General features: G+C 39.1%; 1 protein-coding gene across 1 annotated transcript; it reads right to left on the bottom strand.

Moving 5' to 3' along the window:
• Positions 1 to 17074: 17074 nt before the first annotated feature.
• LOC107758952 (uncharacterized protein At1g03900) lies at positions 17075 to 21657 on the bottom strand. The gene is made up of 3 exons (XM_016576801.2): positions 21032 to 21657; positions 18206 to 18466; positions 17075 to 17557 (listed from the first exon to the last, which is right to left on the bottom strand). Exons 1-3 carry the CDS (start codon positions 21521 to 21523, stop codon positions 17489 to 17491), a joined length of 822 nt encoding a protein of 273 aa, XP_016432287.1. The 5' UTR covers positions 21524 to 21657; the 3' UTR covers positions 17075 to 17488.
• Between the last annotated feature and the right edge of the window lie 224 nt (positions 21658 to 21881).

Here is a 21881-nt window from a genome sequence, read left to right as displayed (position 1 = left end):
ATATCAGATGATTAAAAAATATGTTCCACGTTTTGTCGTTCCATGCCAATCAAATCAATTTTTTTTCAGCTTCTAAGAAGTTTATTTAGTAATGAAAGTTGACCAACTTTACTATCTCATGGATGTGTACATGGGAGCAACTAATCATGTGTAAGTTGATAGGTAATATTTTATCCATTTGCCTTTAATACCTTAAACAATTACAGATGTTTTTCATGTTGTCTTCCTTGCACGATGCCCACTTGTCTATATCCTAATATTTAAACTTATTCAATTTGAAAATGTTACATGTCCAACATCAATCTTTGATATAATTTCAGAGGTTTATTTAGATCATGCGCAAAAGAATTGGCATACAGTAAATAACTTATTCACACTCAATTAATATTTATATCGAACCAAGCAATTAGCTTTAACAGTTAAAAACTAATGTGAGAAAATATTTTTTAACTATGGTTATATGTGTATGATAGGTTATATGTACATTGTTATGTTTTGATGATCTAACAAACTTAATGATAAGAACCGGATAAGGAACCTGATACACATTCTCAAGCATGTGGAAACAACAAGACTTAAGCTGGAATTGTAAATCAACGCTTCCTGAATCAAAGAATCAACAACAGTTCCCATGGTGATCGTACTAGTCAACTCTCCAACATCTGTAAAGTTGATGTTTGTACACGCAACAGTGCGAAACAGTGCAGCAGTCAACTTCATTGGGAATGATCCTGTACCATCCATGCTTGCATCATTCAAGTGATGTCACCAATGTTATATTAACATTAAACCAAAGACAAAACATTACTTGAACTTTTGAAGAATCCATCAAGCACTCTCTAAGTGACCAATCAATCTGGCAAGCGATTCTCAAAGAGCATCAAGAACAAAGAACAACATAATAGCGGACCAGTTCCCTGTATTGAGTAATTACATGTCCTTAGTTGTGTTGCACCTTTGTTAAAAAATTTCACTTGTAATTCCTACTTAGCTTAGTTAGAAGTATTGTGTAGAAAACCTTTGTAAATCATAAACTCTTGTGTTTGTATCTTGGCTAGTTTAGTCGAGTTAAAAGTCTTTGTAATAGAGTTATTACAAAGCGGCTTGTAATATAGTTGTTACAAGTTAGTGAAGGATTAAGAGGTTAATTCCTAGATTACAATAGGTTGTAATCTAAAGTTTGCTCAGTAGTGAAGTTGAAATCCTACAAGGGTAGGTCGTGGTTTTTAATCCCGTGAGCTGGGAGTTTTCCACATAAAACTTCTTTGTGTCATTAACCAACTGCAGTGTGCGTGTGTTCTGTGGGAACTAATAGAGAACCTGATTCTCTATATAGTTTGGTGGACCCTTAAATTCTATCAATTGGTATCAAAGCAGGTTCTTTCTATCAGGCTAACACCTAGAAAGGATCCTCATGGCTGCTCCACCAAACTTCGAAGAAGGTCAATCTACCTACAGGCCACCAAGATTTAATGGCCAATACTATGGATGGTGGAAGACTAGGATGCACGACTTCATCATGGCTGAAGACTCAGAGCTCTCGGATGTCATATGCGATGGACCCTTCTTCCCCACAAAAACCAGTGGCGACCCAGCTGTAATAATCCCCAAAACAAGAAAGGAGTTCAATGATGCTGACCGCAAGGCCATATAAAAGAACTTTCGTGCAAAGAAATTTTTTTTCTGTGGTATCGGTCTTGATGAATACAACAGTATCTCAGCATGCCAATCTGCTAAGAAGATCTGGGAAACTCTCCAAACAGCCCATGAGGGAACAACACAAGTTAAGCAATCAAAGATTGACATGCTTACCACAGAATATGAGCTTTTCAGAATGAAAGATGATGAATCCATCCAGGAAATGCATACTAGGTTCACTTCTATCATCAATGAGCTTCACTCTCTAGGAGAAATCATTCCAAGAAACAAACTCGTCAGGAAAATACTCATTGTTTTGCCCAGTTCCTGGGAAAGCAAAGTGAACGTTATCACAGAGGCAAAGGACCTGCAGAAGCTAACAATTAATGAACTTGTTGGCAATCTGAAAACCTATGAAATGAAGAAGAAGAAGAAGAAGAAGAAGAAGAAGAAGAAGAAGAAGAAGAAGAAGAAGAAGAAGAAGAAGAAGAAGGACAATGAGAGAAGAGAGCCCAAAAGGGAGAAGAACTTGGTCCTCAAGACGGACATCAATGATTCAGGTGGTGAGGATGCTGATATGGCTTAACTGACAAAAAGATTCCAGAAAATGGTTCGCAGAAATGGAGGCATTCCAAAAATGGGCAGTTCCAGCAAGCCAAAAAATTATGACCTTTGTCATAAGTGTGGTAAGCCAGGACATTTCATCAAGGATTGTCCTCTCCTCAAGCAAGATCAATACAAACACAACACATACAAAGCAACTAAGAGGAACCCGATTCCTGACAAACGCTTCAAGAGGAAAAATGTCGATGACAATGTTGTGAAACAAGCTCTTGCTGCATGGGGAGACTCTTCCAGCGAATCTGAAGAAGATGATGATCAAGGTGACAGCTCCATGATGGCAGTGGAAAGTGAAGCAGTTGAGTATGACTCCATCTTTGCCTTGATGGCACAATCCGATGATGATGAAAATGATGACGATGATGATGAGGTAAATTTTCTAGATGTTCAAAGAAATCTGAAGTCCTATTCTCCTAAAAAAACTTATGTCTCTGGCAAATGTTTTAATTGATGATTATCACAGTCTTATAAATGATAAAAATGCACTGATTCTTGAACTAGGAGAAGCAGAACTCGAGAGATGACTTAGTAGTTGTTGTGGTAGATTTAAAAGAAACCATTGAGAGTCTGAAGAAATAAAAGGATATTTTAACTGAAAAATTGCAAATGTAGAACATGAGAGAGATGATCTAGTGGTTGTTGTGGTCGATCTAAAGGAGACCATTGAGTGTGTTAAGAATGAGAAAGAAGCCTTGACTAAAAAGGTTGCTAGTATAGATCATGAGAGAGATGATCTATTAGTAGTAGTCCTAGATCTGAAGGATACAATTGAAGAACTAAAAGGAGAAGGTAGGCATAAGATTCTTAAAAAGGGAAATGAAGTTGCGGATGAAACACATCTTAGGCTTGAAGATGAGATAAAATCAGTGAAATCTAGTTTGTGTGTTGAACTCGAGAAAAACAAACAACTTCAGGAAGAACTAAGTAGAGTCAAGAGTGATCTTGAAAAATCACTCAAGTGGACCTGGTCCTCTGAAGCTATCATTGCCATGTACACGAACAATGGGGGAAACATGCAGGGAATCATGTTTCAAAGGGAAAGAACTCCCTACAACCCTCATAGCAAGTACGTTACTGTACCTGACAACTGGCTCTGCACTCACTGTGGTAACACTGGACACTTTAAGAAAACCTGTAAGGCCAAGTTTCAATCTCAACAGAAAAATAAAGTTTTTTCTAAAAAGGTAATTACTGGTAGAGAACCTGGTCCCTCATATAAAAGACGCATGATGCTTGTTTGGACCAGAAGAACTCTTACTGATCCATTTCCTCATTACAAGGGACCCAAACTTGTCTGGGTTCCTAAATCTAACTCTTATTTTTTTTGTGCAGGGAATAGTGAATGGGAGCAACCAATAATGGTACATGGATAGTGGTTGCTCAAAGCACATGACTGGAAGAACAAACGATTTCCTTTCACTAAAGGCCCTGCAAGGAGGGAGAGTATCCTTTGGAAATGGCAAGAGGGGATATATTCTGGGAGTTGGAAGGATTGTGAAGTCTCTCTCTCTCTCACTCTATTGAAAATATGTACTATGTGAATGGATTGAAGTACAATTTGCTGAGTGTTTCCCAAATCTGTGACAAGAGAAACAAAGTGGATTTTGTGTCAAAGATATGCACAATCACAAATCTTGTGACTGGTGAAGTGGTGCTAGTGGCGAAAAGATACAAAAATATCTATGTTGCTGATTTTAAGTCCCTGCAGAGTGGTGATCTCAACTGTCTAAGTGTTGTTGATGATGATGCTGAGTTATGGCACAGAAGGCTCGGTCATGCAAGTTTCTCACTGATGAACAAACTGGTCAAAAATGACATGGTTCGTGGTCTGCCCAAGTCAAGCTTCAAGGATCACAAGGTGTGTGATGCGTGTGCTAAAAGAAAGCATGTCAGATCCTCTTTCAAGCTCAAAAAGGAAGTTAGTACCTCAAGGCCACTTGATCTTCTCCATATGGATCTATGTGGACCTATGAGAGTGCCAAGTAGAGGAGGAAAAAGGTACATCTTCGTCATTGTGGATGACTACTCCAGATTCACCTGGACTTTGTTTCTTAGAACCAAGGATGAAACCTTCCAAGTATTTGTTGCATTTGTCAAGATGATCCAAGTGAAGATGGGTAATAATGTAACATGTATCAAGTCTGACCATGGGACAGAATTTGATAATGCCAAATTCGATGAATTCTGTGTTGAAAATGGCATTACTCACAAATTTTTAGCTCCAAGAACGCCACAACAAAATAGTGTTGTGGAGAGGAATAATAGGACTCTTGAAGACATGGAAAGAACAATTCTGATTGATAGTGGTGTTGCAAAAGGTTTCTGGGCAGAGGCAGTTAACACTGCATGCTACTTGGTGAACAAGTGCATGATCAGGTCCCTCTTGAACAAAACCATGTATGAACTGCTGAATGGGAGAAAACCTAAGCTAACACACTTGAAGGCATTTGGTTGTAAATGCTTAATTCTCAATAATGGTAAGGAAGCTTTGGAAAAGTTTGATGCCAGGAGTGATGAAGGAATATCTCTTGGATATTCATCACAAAGCAAAGCCTACAAGGTATACAACAAAATAACTCAATGTGTTGAGGAAAGCATACATGTGATTTTTGACGAAGCACAACACCCTCTTGGAAAAGCTGCACATGATAAGGCTGATCATGATGGAGAGCTATCAAATATACCTGGTAAAGTTATTGACATGGCAAATGGAAAGGCTGACATGATGAGCCACGTCAAGGAATCCAATGAAGATGGTGCGACTATGTCTCCAACTGATAGAGAGGAACCTGGTCCCACAATCATGACAACTGAAGCTGAGAACACAGTTGTTGATGTTGTCCAAAGCACCCCACATGCTGAGATGAGAAGCGGCCAAGAACCACAATCAGATATACCTGGATCTTCTATTAATGAGATTCAGGTACCAAATTGGAAGCACAAAGGTTCACACCCTCTTGAAAACATAACCACCCCTCTTGATTCAGGAATTCAAACCAGATCAAAGGCTAGAAACACACTTGCCTTCTCAGCCTTTCTTTCTCAAATAGAGCCCAAAAATATCAAATAAGCATTAAAAGATGCAAATTGGATTACTTCCATGTAAGAAGAGCTATATCAATATAAGAGAAACAAGGTGTGGCACCTGGTTCCACGACCTGTGGATCGTACTGTTATTGGAACCAGGTGGGTATTCAGGAACAAACTTGATGAGTTTGGAAACACCACAAGAAATAAGGCAAGGCTAGTAGTTCAAGGCTACAATCAGGAAGAAAGGATTGATTATGATGAAACTTTCGCTCCAGTCGCTCGAATGAAGGCTATTAGAATTCTTATTGCCTTTGCATCACATATGGAATTCACATTGTTCCAAATGGATGTCAAAATTATATTTCTGAATGGCTTTCTAAAAGAAGAAGTCTTTGTCAAGCAACCTCCTAGATTTGAGAATCATGAGCATCCTAATCATGTCTTTAAACTTGACAAGGCTTTATATGGATTAAAGCATGCTCCTCGCGCTTGGTATGAAAGGTTGTCAAAATTCCTTCTAGAAAATGACTTTACAAGAGAAAAAATTGACAACACCCTTATTCTGAAGAAACGCGGGAGGAACCTGCTCATTGTGCAAGTTTATGTTGATGACATTATTTTTGGAGCAACAGTCGACTCTTTGTGTGAGGAATTTGCAAAACTTATGGGAAGTGAGTTTGAAATGTGCATGATGGGGGAATTGAATTTCTTCTTGGGTTTACAAGTGAAGAAATCTCAAAAGGGGACTTTGATAAGTCAACAGAAGTACATCAAGGAGTTGCTGAAGAGATTTGACATGGAAGCATCAAAAATCATTGATACTCCCATTGCCACATCCATTCATCTAGACATGGATGAACCCGGTTTCCCTGTGAATCAGACCATGTATAGAGATATCATAGGGTCACTCCTGTATCTCACAACAAGCAGACCAGATATTGTCTTCAGTGTGGGACTTTTTGCCAGGTTTCAATCTAATCCAAAGGAATCTTATCTGAAGGCTGCCAAGAGAATCCTGAGTTATCTCAAAGGAACACAGGACTTGGTTCTCTCTACCCATCTGGAGATAACTTTGACTTAGTTGGGTATGCTGATGTTGATTATGCAGGGTATCTGGTGGACAGGAAAAGCACGTCTGGAATGGAACATTTTTTGGGTTCATGTCTAATTTCATGGGGTACAAGAAAACAAAACTTAGTGGCCCCCTCCACTACAGAAGCAGAATATGTGGCAGATGCATCTTGATGTGCTCAACTACTATGAATTAAGCAGCAACTGGAAGACTTGGAGTGTTCTCTGATTGTGTTCCCTTGCTGTGTGACAATACAAGTGCACTCAACATGGCCAAGAATCCATCCAACATAATAGAACAAAGCACATTAATGTACGTCACCACTTTCTCAGGGACAATGTTGAAAAAGGGCTCAATGTATGAAATTTTGCAGCACGGAAGATCAAATTGGAGACATATTCACCAAAGCACTGTGCATAGAGTACTTTGAAAGAAATCGCTTGGTACTAGGGCTGATAAAACCGAGCTGAGAACTTGGTCCCTTGATGCTTGGCTATGAAAGAAATGTACACGTAGTTTAGCTAAAAAGTGTTTTCCGGCAAAGTCTAACTCATTTCTATACCGTTACAGGTAAACACGCATGATGATTACAGAGTAAACAAGCAGCTAATGCATTGCACGTTGGTCAAAGGATGAAGCTTACATTTGCAAAATCCGTCTGGGAACTTGGTTCCTTTGACACAGGTTAGTAGTTTCTCTGTACTCCCATTCACAATTTTTAAACTGTTCAAACGGTGCCACGTCATCACATTGTCAGTTTCTTTTCTTTCCTGATTTTTGAACCCAAGCATCTCACCCGTTAGGAAGCGACCCGACTACCCAAACTGTTGCTTTTTCTTAACCGGTCCATCATCCCTCTTAAATACATCCTTTCACCATCACTTCCACCACTATTAACATCAAAAATCCAAAAATTCCCTTTTTCTCTCTTTAAACCAAAACTATCTCTTCTTCAACTCACTGCTTCCCACCATGTCTGAACACCAGGAAACTCAAAATGTTCCAAGTGCCACCCCCCACAGAGCCCTCACCTGTTGAAATACCAATCATAGAACCCACACTCTCTACACCAACCACTCCAAACCCCCTAAGGCAGAATCATCACCACTATCTGCCTCCTCTCCTACCTAATTGAATACTGGTTCTTATCGGAGTCACAAAACTTCAACTCCTAAGAAGTTTGTGGCTACAACTTCTCCTTCTGCCTCACCGGAAAAACTGGTTGAAGCGGATACAGTCAAAGAAGAAGAAAAACAAGAAATCTCCAGTCTACCAATGGAAGAATACACTGATAAAGACCAAGTTGTTGGTCATTTCCATGCTGAATCAACAATGACAGTCCCTAGTCTTGAGTCTACAGGTAATATTCCTTCTTCTACCGGGTTTTCCATGGGGTTACAAGAAAAAGAAGGCATATAAAATATGTTGTTGATAGCTGCTGAGGGTGTTGTTATTGAGGATGAAGAGGGTGTGTCTGAGTCTTAGGGGGAAGAAAATAGGACTCTAGTGGAGAATAGGGAACTTGTGCATGTTGAACCATCGGCACCGGACAATACTACTGGGGCACCTACTGAGGGACATATTACCTCCATAGAGAAGCCAACTCTTGGGTTCTCTCCAGAACCCCAGGTCAGTACCGATCCTGCTCTCACTCCTCACCTCTACGTTGAGCCTTTATCTATGGTTGTTCCTGAAATGAGATCTTTATCTGAAGAGGAGAATGAGGATAGTGAAGATCATTATGATAATGTGGCTATTGCTAGTTTTATCAGGGCTAGAAGTGGACAGGCCACTACTCAAGTGCCAACTCCTAAGAGACCTATCACTAGGTTACAAAAGAATGAGGCTCTTGAGTCTGTTATTAGGAAAATCCTAGAACATCGAAAGAGGAGAAGATTGGTAAAGGATGGGAAGATTGTGAATGATAAAGCAGTGTCTGTTGTCAATGTTGATGAGGAAGTGGACGAGGAATCTAGTTCCTTGACTCTCAAGTTCTCACAGAAGCATTCTATCTCCAAGTCAAAAAGGGGATCCTCTGCGAGTGCTGCGAGTCGGGCAAAAAGTGCAGGTGATAACTCTAGTGAAAAGTTAGTAGAAGAATCTATAGAAAAAGTGATGGAAGAATAAGTTGGAAAGGTGTCTGAGAAGACAGTGTATGAGAAATAGGCTGAGAAAGGAAAGAGTGCTCGCAAATCAGTGAAAAGGAAGGGTGATGCCGGTAAGGAACCTGGTTCTTCCAAGAAGGCAAAGATTGATGATACCCAGGATGCTGGGAAGGAAAAATTGAAAAATCAAAAGGTGTTGTGGGCACGTACATTTGCCCCAGATATTCTGGATATGGCTGACATACGACAATTGGTGGAGATCTATGAATTTCAACAATGGACGCACTTGTTCGCAGGTGATAGTCCCAAAGTGTACGAGGAAGAAGTGCGCAATTTCTATGCTGACTTCTTCACAGTTGAGGATGGTCATATTTGCATGATGGTGAATGGGGTCGGTTTTGTGATGGACTCTGCTGTGCTGGGATCTATTCTGGGTGTGCCTGCTGAGGTATTATCTTCGATTCAAGGCTCATGCTCCTTAAACTTTAGAAATGCTATCGTGAAGGATAAGGCAGTTCAGCAGGGGGAACGGGTACACAAGAAGGTCCTCCTTCCAGTGTACTAATTGTTGTTTGAGATGGTGAACAAGGTTTTGCTCCCTCGTGCTGAGAGAAGGTCAATTACATCTTGAGCAGACTTGGTTCTCATGGAAGCACTGGATGGCTACACCACCATCAACCTGCCTGGCATTATGATATAACACATGCAGAAGGTGGTAGAGTTTAAGGATGGTAATCATGGGTTGCCTTATGGGTTCCTTCTCACCAAGGTGTTTGAGTTCTTCAAAGTCCCTTTGGGAAAAGCTAAGGTAGGTACTCATAAGCAAACCTTCTCTAAGACCACTCTAGAAGAGTGTGAGTGCATTGATAAAGTTGGAGGGGTTGGCAACACTTCTACTATCTCCCAGTTGATCAACGCCCAAAACAGTGCCACTGATGAGATCAGGAACCTGAAGGCAAGGAATGCCATTCTTGAGGGTTAGCTAAGTCAGCTTCATGAGGCACCTGGTTCTAGTAGCTCTCAAAGCACAAAGGTTTCCCGTCTGACCAAGGAGAATGTCGATCTCAAGAAACAGGTTGAGGACCTGAAGGAGAAACTGCTCAATGAGCAGATGTCAGCAAACGCTCGAATGGACATCGTCCTCAAAACCCTTGCCTCTTCCTCTAAGCCTTCCCCTTCCAGAGCTCCCTAGAAAGTGTGCCCGTTCCAATATCAAGTCCTAGTGTATGTCCCTTGTTTTCAGTTGTGATGATGTTTATGACTGGTACTTTTGTTTTTCTATTTTTATTTTGTGGATGTGTTGGCAACAATGAAACTGCTCTTTGCTTAATATCCAAATGTTAATGAAAGCTTTCTCATTTTGCTGTGTATGCCTTTGCTCTTATGTTCTATTTTTTTTTATCATGTTTGTGTGCACATATGTGACATGAGTTAACCAGGCTAGACTTCTTTTTGCCTATTGCTTGTTGCTGCTCTTTTTATGATGCCAAAAGGGGGAAGAATAATTGAGGGGGAACATATTCAGGGGGAATACAAGATATGTGTGTATTACAGGATACGTGTGTATGTCATTCTAGTTCTTAGGATGGAACTTCAATTATAAGTTTGCCATCATTAAAAAAAAGGGGAATTGATAGGTTATATGTACTTTGTTATGTTTTGATGATCTAACAAACTTAATGACAAGAACTAGATAAGGAACCTGATACACATCCTCAATCATGTGGAAACAACCAGACTTAAGCTGGAATTGTAAATCAACGCTTCAGGAGTCAAAGAATCAACAAGGGGAACAGATGAACATCGGTTCCCGTGGTTATCGTACTAGTCAACTCTCCAACAGCTGTAAAGTTGCTGCCTACACACGCAACAGTGCGAAATAGTGCAACAGTCAACTTCATTGGGAATGATCATGTAGCATCCATGCTTGCATCATTCAAGTGATGCCACAAATGTTATATTAACATTAAACCAAAGACAAAACATCACTTGAACTTTTGAAGAATCCATCAAGCACTCTCTCAAGTGACCAATCAATCTGGCAAGCGATTCTCAAAGAGCATCAAGAACAAAGAACAACATAACAACGGACCAGTTCCCTGTATTAAGTAATTACATGTCCTTAGTTGTGTTGCACCTTTGTTAAAGTTTTTCACTTGTAATTCCTACTTAGCTTAGTTAGAAGCATTGTGTAGGAAACCTTTGTAAATCATAAACCCTTGTGTTTGTGTCTTGGCTAGTTTAGTCGAGTTAAAAGTCTTTGTAATAGAGTTATTACAAAGTGACTTGTAATAGAGTTGTTACAAGTTAGTGAGGGATTAAAAGGTTAATTACTAGATTACAATAAGTTGTAATCTAAAGTTTCCTCAAAAGTGAAGTTGAAATTCTACAAGGGTAGGTCGTGGTTTTTAATCCCGTGAGCTGGGAGTTTTCCACGTAAATATTTTGTGTGTCATTTACCTACTGCAGTGTGCGTGTGCTCTGTGGGAACTAATAGAGAACCTGGTTCTCTATATATTTTGGTGGGCCCTTAAATTCTATCAGTGTATAAAAGGCAAATGTCTTATATTTATTGATTTGGTATAAAATTGGGGCGTGATTAAATTAAATTCGTATCCGCTATCAGGAAGTCCTATATTGGGGGTAAAGCGCTCTCTAACAAAGACAACTTTATAGCAGACTCGAACTTGAAACCTCTAATTAAGGATGAAAGAGTAATTACTAATCTATCACAACCTTTGTTGGTCAAACTAACTTAATATATGATCAATTATCTTACTCAATTGCCTCATAATAGCCCATACAAGACTAGGTTGTGGTAATCACAGACATGATCGGAAATCATACAGAGGATTCAGCCAACCTTAATTAGATTAGTTGATAATTTGATAGATTGATTGAATCATGTTCATAATAAAAACAACAGTTTCCTTAGCATAACCAGTGAAGTAGAAAAATAAACCAAATTAGAACAAGAAAATCGAAAAACGTCAAAATGACCAACGACACACAAGAGGGGGAAACAAGAGGAAAATTGCAAGTACACGTGCAAGAACCAAATCTCTTCTGATATTCACGTCAATTTGTTCATATTAGTTTTACATTGGTTGTCAACCTAACAAAATAATTCTTTATACATACTTGAGAGATGAGACCAATAACGGGAGCAAACTCACGCAGCCAGAATTTTGCTCCAAACTTAACATTTTTTAATAATTGATTTGGCTCGTGAAAATCTATTTTTGAGTACCAGTAAACATATGGTTTATGACAACACTTCAAACATATCACATGACAACTTGACCTTAAGGAATCATGAGGTTCATTTTACCATTCTGTATATAAGGTGAATATGATATGACACGTGGTCATCTAAAGGAAAGATACGTGGAACCTAAGACGGGGATGGCCGAAGACTGAATGCGGTCATTCTACTTGTCACCTAAAGAGATAACGTTCATAAAGGTGTATTAAATGCTCTGCGCCCGGTAGCATTTAATAAGAAATATTCTGCAACATTAAGAGCGACGACCCGTTACACAGAATTTGACATTTATGTTCACCGTTACATCTTCATCAATGGCCCTCATAATTCACATTAAAGGAGGGCACGATCCTAGGACCTCCTTCCCTAGACACAATTATAAATAGTGAGGCTGGTTATCATTGTAAAGGACACGAATTTCCTGGCTAAACTTACACTATATTCTATACAAAGCTTAATACAATCTAACTTTCCCGCTTTTTGATCTCATCATTGTTGTACCCTGAAACCTTGTTCCCGGAATTGTAATCTCTGTTGTTTCATCTACATATTAAGGCTAAGTATTATACATTTCTTCAATTATCACATTATTTCAAGATCACATTAGTTCACTTGTCTAGAAATCACGTATAAATTCAACTGTGTCGTTTTACGGGTAAATAATTTGGCGCCCACCGTGGGGCCTAGACAACCGTGCAATTATATTGATCCTTGCCTTATTTACTAACGTGATTTGATTATTTTGTCTTAGAAAAAATCACAAAAATGGCAGATAACACTGTTAACAACACACACAACCCTGAAATTCGGGGGGGATCAACCTCATTTTGAAGATTCAATCAGTGACACCCATAATGAGGGGAATGACGTCACGCCGGTGCATGATAGGTAGAACCCTCGACAGGTTCGGAAGACAACTCCCGATGATGCTGATGAGGAACATGTCATGGATGCGGTGAGGTCCTGTAAGAGCAACATGCGATCATTCTAGGCTATCTCACGCGGCAGGATAAGGTTATGATGGAGTTGAAGCAGGCGCTATCGGGGGCTTCGAATAATGCAAACAGACGAGATCCAATTCCTTCCGGTGTTACCGCAAGCCAAACAACGCAAAGAGTCGACAACAATACTTCCAGGGGTGAAATTGGCTCCGACGGGGCTGGGGGAGCGGATCCGGTCTCAATAACGAGAATGACCCGTTCAAGAATGAACTTTTACGGTTTATGAGTGAAGTAAATGCCCGCATGGACCAAATCCCGGGCGCACCACTAGTATTGAAAGGCCCAGACTCGAAGAAGTATACTCAATTGTCATACAAGCCGAGTCCGGCACCAAAACTATTCCCAAAGCGGTTCAAAATGCCTGAAGTGCCAAAGTATGACGGGGCTTCAGACCCACATGAGCATATTACCACCTACACAACGGCGGTAAAAGGAAATGATTTAGCTCCTCACGAAATTGAATTTGTTTTGCTAAAGAAATTTGGAGAAACTCTCACGAGAGGAGCTCTAACGTGGTATTCATTAATTACCCGAGCATTCCATAGATTCCTTTGAGATGCTCGCAAATTCTTTCATCAAGGCTCATGTCGGGGCCAGAAAAGTACAGGTCCGGAAGGCCGACATATTCAGGATCACACAGAGAGAATCTGAATTATTACGAGAGTTCGTTACCCGATTTCAGAAAGAAAGAATGTTGCTCTCTTATGTCCCGGATGAATGGGCAGCTGAAGCATTCACCAAAGGATTGAATCCAAGAAGCTCAGACGTTCAAGCAATAACTTGGGCAGATGTCCACAATCGGTACGAGTCAAAGATAAGGATCGAAGATGACCAAGTCAGTTCTACATCATCGGCCAAAGGACGGGAGAAGAGCAGAGAAAAATCAAAGGATGACTACGACACAGACAAACGGACTTCGAGGGGCCGGTTTTTGCCTTACGAGCGGACCAAAGGCCGTGGCAAAAACTTCCGGGAAGCAAACAAGTTCACCGTTAACAGAGGGACCGATCGTGGTCGAAACAATAGACCACTGCAGGATAAAGAGATGTCGAGGTCTCGGGATCCTTCTTACCCCAAGTTATCGGAATATAACTTCAACGCCAGTATAATGGAGTTGGTGTCAGCCATGAGAAACATTAAAGAGGCACGATTCCCGAGACATATGAGATCCGATTCCAGTCAGAGGGATCCCAACTTATGGTGTGAATACCACGGAACGACCGACCACCGAACATGGGACTGCCGACACCTCTGGGAAGAGGTGGCAACACTATTGAAGAATGGTCACCTCAGAGAATTCTTAAGTGACCGAACTAAGAACAATTATGGTCGTAACAGAGACAACGCGGAACCTTCGAAAGCAGAAGAAGAACCCCCACGCCAAACGATCAATATGATCTTCGGAGGGAATGAGATTAACAGGGTCACCTTTTTGACAGCGAAAAAGATGAAAGTATCAATAACTCATAGTAAAAGATTTCGGGAAGACGATATCACTTTCACGGAGGAGGACGCAGACGGATTGTTATTACCACACAACGATACACTAGTAATTTCTTTAAATGTGATGAATTTTAAGATTAAACGTGTTCTAGTGGATCCAGGAAGTTCGGCTAATATCATACAATGGAGACTATTGGAGCAAGCTAAACTCACCAGAAGCATTATTCCGGCAACAAAGCTCCTTACTAGATTCAACCTTGCGAGCGTGACGACCCCGGGAGAGATTTTGCTGCTCACAAATGCTGAGGGAGTAATGAAAACAACTCTCTTTGAAGTAGTAGATGGTGACATGGGATATAATATTATCCTGGGAAAGTCATGGTTACACGAGAAGAACGCTGAGGGAGTGATGAAAACAACTCTCTTCGAAGTAGTAGATGATGACATGGGATATAATTGTTGAAGTTTCCAACACCCGAAGGAATCAAGCAGATAAGAGGTGATCAACCGGCAACAAGGGAGATGAATGCAATCTCGGTTTCCAGTAGCAAAGGGAAGGAGCACACGGCATAGCAATTATAGGAACCGACACCTACTCCCAAGCTAGAAGAAGTTAGCCCGGGAGTAGAGTCGTCAGAACATTATCAGGTGTTGAGATATTTCCAAGTTCCAAAAGAGACGGACGCAACGAAGTCCACGGCGGAAGAACTGGAGCAAGTTGCATTGTTCGAAGAATTCCTAGAAAGAAAACTTCATTTGGGGACAAGACTGCAACCAGAGCTCAGGTCTGGTTTTATTGAATTCCTTAAATTTAATATCGATTGTTTCGCATGGTCGCATGAGGATATGACATGTATCCCGACGGAAGTAGCCATGCACAAGATGAGTTTGGATCCCAACGTACCTCCGGTAAGACAAAAGAAACGCCATATTGACGAGGCCAGGAATAAATTCGTCAAAGAAGAGGTAACCTGCTTGCTTAATATCGGTTCGATCCGAGAGGTAAGATATCCGGATTGGCTAGCCAATGTAGTAGTAGTTCCTAAGAAGAACAATAAATTTTGCATGTGTGTAGACTATAAAGACCTTAATAAAGCGTTTCCTAAAGACTCGTTCCCATTGCCAAATATCGATCAAATGATTGATGTCTCGACCGGGCACAAGTTAATGAGTTTTCTCTATGCTTATTCCGGGCACAACGAAATCACGATGAATCCGGAAGATCAGGAAAAGACTTCGTTTATAACGAATTTTGGTACATATTGTTACAATATGATGCCATTCGGGTTGAAAAACGCCGAATCCACTTATCAACGATTCGTAAATAAGATGTTTGAAAAACAAATAGGAAAGACTATAGAAGTTTATATAGGCGATATGCTCGTTAAGTCTTTGAATGCAGGTGACCACCTTAAGCATTTGCAAGAAGCATTCGGCATCCTAAGGAAGCGTAACATGAAACTTAATCCTGAGAAGTGCGCGTTCGGGGTCAGTTCTGGTAAGTTTCTAGGATTTCTGGTCTCACAAAGGGGCATTGAGGTAAACCCCGACAAAATCAAGGTCATAGAGGATATCCCGGATCAATTGTCGAACATAAAGGAAGTACAAAGGCTCACAGGCAGATTAGCAGCTTTGAGCAGGTTCATTTCCCGGTCGTCGGAAAAATGTCATCGCTTCTTCACACTGCTCAAAAAGAAAAATAATTTCGAATGGACACCAGAGTGCCAGCAGGCTCTGAGGGACCTGAAGAAGTACTTATCAAGCCCTTCATTGCTCTAAAACCAAAAGAAGGTGAAACATTACTAGTCTACCCCGCGGTTTCAGAAGTTGCGGTAAGTGCAGTTTTAGTCCGGGAGGACGAAGGTACGCAATTTTTCATTTATCACGTTAGCAAAATTTTAACGGGAGTAGAAACTCGCTACCCACATTTGAAAAAACTGGCCTTAGCTCTCGTAGTCGCCGCTCGGAAGCTGAGACCCTACTTCCAATGCCACCTGATGGCTGTGGTGATTACTTTTCCTTTGCAGAACATCCTCCATAAACCCGGGCTCTTGGGAAGATTAGCCAAATGGGTCGTCGAAATGAGTGAGTTCGACATAAAATATAAACTAAGGACTGCAATTAAGTTGCAAGTCTTGGCCGATTTCGTGGCCGATTTCAGTCCGGGACTACTGCGTATGGCAACCAAAGAGGCAGCAATGGAGTCAGAATCGACATCGGGGGTTTGGACCTTATTTACGGACGGAGCTTCCAACATAAAAGGGTCCGGACTCGGAATAGTCTTAATCACGTTTTCTAGCTAAACTTACACTACATTCTATACAAAGCTTAATACAATCTTACTTTTCCGCTTTTTGATCTCATCATTGCTATACCCGGAAACCTTGTTCCCAGAACTGCCATCTCTGTTGTTTCATCTACTATATTTTAAGGCTATGTATTATACATTTCTTCAATTATCGCATTATTTCAGGATCAAATTAGTTCACTTGTCTAGAAACCACGTATCAATTCAACTGTCTCATTTTACGGGTAAATATTCATAACCAATGTGAATTTTTATGGTTCTCCACCCGACACTCGATATTCGCCCTACCGAAAAGAATTTCAAATCCAAAACTCAAACTCCAAATCTCTCGTTAAAGACGGAGGGATCCAATGCATCCCACAATCATTAGTGTCATAAAACATGTGATTCATTCCCTACTTCACGCCACCCGTGACTCCCCTATCAGAATAAAGGCCACAAGAGCTCTGGAGCCTGAGCTAAATTCTCAAATCAAATTAAATGCAACATTTGTGTACTTGACAGAAAACAAACTTGAGCAATTTAGTCACATCTACACGACTATGATTGCAAAATATGACAGCTTACTTCAGCCAAAACACTTTGGACAAGTTTGCAAAATAAAATATTTTCTTTATTAGATGTAGAACAGAAGTACAATTCAGACAGGTTAAGCAAGTTTAAATACACTCCATCACAATTTATCTTCCAAAGAAACGAGGAAACAGTAACATGAAATTTTTCTTTCATTCTCTTAACAAGGAAGGCTTGGCGCAACAGTTAAAAGTTGTCATCATGTGACCACGAGGCCATGAGTTCAAGCTGTGGAAATAACCTCTAGCAAAAATGCAAGATAAGGTTTGTACAGTAGACCAAATGTGGTTCAGCCCTTCCCTGAACCCCGTGCATACCGAAAGCTTAGTGCACCAATCTACCCTTTTAGTTTGGATACATAGTTTTCTACCCTAGTATAACAACAAGCATATATCTCACTATCTCAGCCATATTAAACATACGCTTAAAATCTCAAAATGCTGCCCATCCAGCTGCTGTGGTTTTATTCAGTCCAGATCCGGCAGCTGAAGGAAGGCTCCTCTGCGAACACGAATAAGGAAATTCTGCTATTAAAATGTTGCCCATTTTCAGATCAAAGAATTGCTCATGATGCAGTTGTAGCAAATAATTGAAGAATATATATCCCATAAATCACCAAAGTTTAGATAAATCAAAAGAGTTGAGCTTAAAGAAAGAAGTGAGGATTCATATCACCGACCCCAACTTTGTTGAAGGCTGAGGCGTAGTTGTTGTTAGATAAATCAAAACCGACACATGCCAAAGCTGTTGAATTCAAACCCATGTAACCTAATCATCAGCTAAGATGCACAGTTTTTCTTCCTTGAATAGATCAACATGATTTATGCCTACAGTTCAACAACTTCTCTCAGAAACTAGCACTGGCAACCAGTAACCGACCTTTTATTTCAAGCCTTCCATATCTAATGATTGTCTTCAATATTTGCAAAACAACTGTTATCTAGATTAGAGTAGGTAACAACAACAAAACGAAGTAGACACACAATTTCAAAAATCTCCGACATGTTTTGGTTGATCAGGGTAAATATGAGCAATTATCCATTGGCCAAAGGGGCATTAACAAATGATTTCTGGAGTGGACTTACGGTTTAGCAATATGCAGAGACCTACATAAGTAGGAAGTGTTATAAAAGGCATGAAGTAAAATACCTGAAGTTGAGAGAGATTGGATAATGGATCAATGGATTGCCTTGAGCTTTCCTTTGGCCCCTTGAGTGCAATACGGGGAGTGCTAGAAGTCTTCTGCGAAATAGCCAGATCATTTGGCGGGGGTGGAAGAGGACACCTGATCTTGTTAGCTCCACTAGGGGGTGGCGCAATGGCAATGGTCTTGGATTGACCAGCGGCAGAAAGCATGCCCGTTCCACTAGATGGTTTGTTCTTCACATTTATCCGGATAGTTTCACCTTCCTAGGAACCAAACTACCCAGAGTTACTCATTTAGGTGAATAACTGAGTAACTGACTGCATTCGAGGACAATCCACTATGACACAAGAATAGAGTGAAACAATCACCAACTATAAATCACCTTTAAATGGTATAGAAACCATGATATAGACAAGGCTCAATTAATGCAAGTCATACAGAAAATGGAGTAATTTGCATACAAAGAAAACCAACTCACTGGAACAAATTTCCAGTAGATATTCACACGATGTCATATTTAACCTGTACTTACGACAAAGCACTCAATATCCAATAAGCTGAATAAGATTGGTTAAGAATCCAATCAATCCGAGTAATTTGATGCTCCCAAACTCTACTCATAACGTACTTTTAATCTCTTATGAAGTAATTCAACAAGTACGTATTGAAGCACATATCCAATTTAAAATGTAAACCACATATTTTTAACAGGAGGGCTAGTTCTTTTCAATCACCACCACCCCCTCCTCCAAGAAAACATTTCAAAAAAACAAGCAATCAACAACATATCAATCATAAATTAGATGGGATTAGCTATATGAATTTTCTGTATCTATTCCACTCTATTCAAGTTTCAAAAATGAAAAAAAGGAACTTCTTTGCACTCATAGGATTCATATCCTCTTTTCCGTTTTGATGACTGTTTACTCAGAATCATATATTCCTTCAACTTCAACCTAAGCTGCATATATTTCATAATGTATCTAGTCAAAGTCAAGCTGCAACCTTAACATTCAGTCAAATTTAGCTTAGTAAAAATTATCACAAATTTAGTTTCTGCAGACGCACCATAACCAGATGCAAACTAAGGCCCTAACACTAACAGTTAACTGCCAGAGAAACATAAAGTCATTATCATAGACGGATCTACAAACTCAACCTCACAAGATGGATCCAGGATTTGAACTTTATGGTTTTGAGTTCAGCATTCTACCAAAACTCATTTGATTTACTGGGTTCCAGAATCAATTATTTGTACTCATTTAGTGAACTTTTTAACAAGCCAATTTGTTGGGTTCGGATGAATCCATAACTTACACTCTACATCTGCCCATGACATTTAGGGTCTGTCTGGAAAGTCACCGGCAATTGAAATTGGTGTAATTACACAACCTAGTAATTATGACGACTTGTTTGTTTGTCATAAGGTAATTACAGTGTAATTACAAGCGTATTGTTTGGTTGCACAAGTGTAATTACACAATTAAATTAAATTTTAAATGAAGTAATTATCGAACTTAAAAGTTAATATAATAAATATATGCTTATAAATGATCTTTTATAAGTATAAATGATACAGAGTATTAGATTTGGTATTTAAGATGCATATGATTTTTATAAGTATAAATGATATTACATTTGGTATTTAAGATGCATATTTTTTTATTGAATATACACTAATTAGTAATCATATATTTATAACTAATATTGTAAAAATAATTGCTATATATTTTCCAAATTAATAATATTTAGTTTAATTAATTATAAAAACTAAAAACATACTTTTTGTAAGAACATCATGGAATGCATGTTTGATAAAATACGTTAATATTTATAAATATAATTTCATAACATTATGAAAATGTTTGACAAAACTAATCTATCAATTCTAACTAAAAAATGAACAGCATGCAATGTGAAATAACAAGCCAATACTACTAAAACAAGTAAACTAAAACCATAAATATAACACAATTTCAAAATCCTCCCCTAAAAAAAACTTTAACATATGTCAAATTCCAACATAATAAAAATAAGTTCCAATACAACTTAAGATTAGGAAACGTAATAAGTTTATAACCTCATTCAACAACAAAATTTTACTTTAATGACATCACTCATTATATGCCAAGTTTGTTAACGAGTCATTATATCTAATATTAGAAGGTGTAGTTTAAAAAAAATAGAATAATAATACAATTACGCTAAATGAAGAAAATAAAACAAATAAAAAATAAAATATACAAGCAATTACATGGAATCACAAGAAGTAAAGGTAGAGAAATAAAAAATAAATAATGTACAAAGAAAATATATTTAAAAATTTAAAAAGAAAATTAAAAGTAAAAATAAAATAAAAAAATTAAAATTAAATTAAATTAAAATAATGGAAATAAAAAGTTATAAAAAATAAATTAAAATTAAAATAAAGAGGAAAGAAATGTAATTACCACCAATTCTCACCTCCCATGAAATTGGAGAGTGTAATTGCAAGTTTGCACCTCTCCAATTACACTCAAATCTAATTCCCAGGTGCCTTTCCAAACATGCTCTTAATATCCTAAAATAATAAAAAATAATGATAATAATAATATTTGCAGGCTACACTGCATTAATGGCTTAAGCTCCTGGATTTATGCACAATCAAAGAATTTAAGTCGTATATACCGAATTAACAGTTGTGACAAGTTAGTACAGATTAGCAATCAATGCTATTAAATAGAGTTACATGTAATAACCTTTTATTGTGCAATGTTTTTTTACTGTCAGTCCACAGAAGTAAACTCATAATTAAAACGTCTGATTCATCATTAAGCAAAATGCAATACCTTTAATCGATGATTAACAGCAGGATGAATATCAATATGTCCATCACCACTAGCTTCATCATCACCATCATACTTCTCGCTCTCTCTCTTCACGTACTTCTCATGATCCGACAACGCCACATTGAAATCAAACGCCTCATTCCTTTCCCCAAACCCTAACCCTACGAACGCGTGCTTCCCCCTGCCGTCCTCGATCTTCAATACGAAGTACCTCGACGAATCGAGCACCGATTCCACCGAATTTTCTCTCTGGCCCGGCGGCACGAAACAAGCGGCGAACAGCTCGCCGGAATTCGGATCCTCTAATCGGATCTCGCACCTGTCTTTACAGGATACGACCCTGAGTCGACCCGACCAGATCTTATCGGATTGAAGCCACTCGCCGCATTTGTACCCGCCGCTTGTCGGACGTGGAGGGATTTTGTATACATTTACTTCACGCACTACTAAGAGCGTGTGCTCCAACGATTCCTCTTCGTCTTCAAACGACATCGATTTTGTGAGCAATGTGGAATTCAAGCTTGAAGTGAAGAAGGAAGAGATTTGAAGATATATAGAAAAGAAAAGGTGGGAAATGGTGAAGAAAAGACGTGGATTCTAAGCGTGTTAAGGATATTGATATGTCAACTACAAAAGGTGGCAACACACTATTTGAAAATTTATATGTTTAAAAAGGTAAAGTTGGGTAAGAACAATAAAGACGGATTTATCTAAATTAAATAAGTTCGAAAACGATATCAAACAATAATAACAACTATGATACGTTAGTCCCAAACATGTAGGGTGGACCTATATGAATTCTCGCACTGATATCATCACCATACTAATAAAAATAAATTAAATATAAATA

This window comes from Nicotiana tabacum, chromosome 17 (genome assembly GCF_000715075.1).
Source record: "Nicotiana tabacum cultivar K326 chromosome 17, ASM71507v2, whole genome shotgun sequence".
Classification (NCBI taxonomy): domain Eukaryota; kingdom Viridiplantae; phylum Streptophyta; class Magnoliopsida; order Solanales; family Solanaceae; genus Nicotiana; species Nicotiana tabacum.
The sequence above is the reverse complement of the archived record's forward strand: the minus strand, read 5'-3'. Positions and strand labels throughout refer to the sequence as shown.

Coding starts and splice junctions, on each gene's coding strand:
- LOC107758952 (XM_016576801.2), bottom strand. CDS start 21,523: ATGTCGTTTGAAGACGAAGAGGAATCGTTGGAGCACACGCTCTTAGTA. Junction 18,467..21,031: donor CTGTTAATCATCGATTAAAG/GTATTGCATTTT, acceptor TTTGGTTCCTAG/GAAGGTGAAACTATCCGGAT. Junction 17,558..18,205: donor CCAATCTCTCTCAACTTCAG/GTATTTTACTTC, acceptor TCGTGTTCGCAG/AGGAGCCTTCCTTCAGCTGC.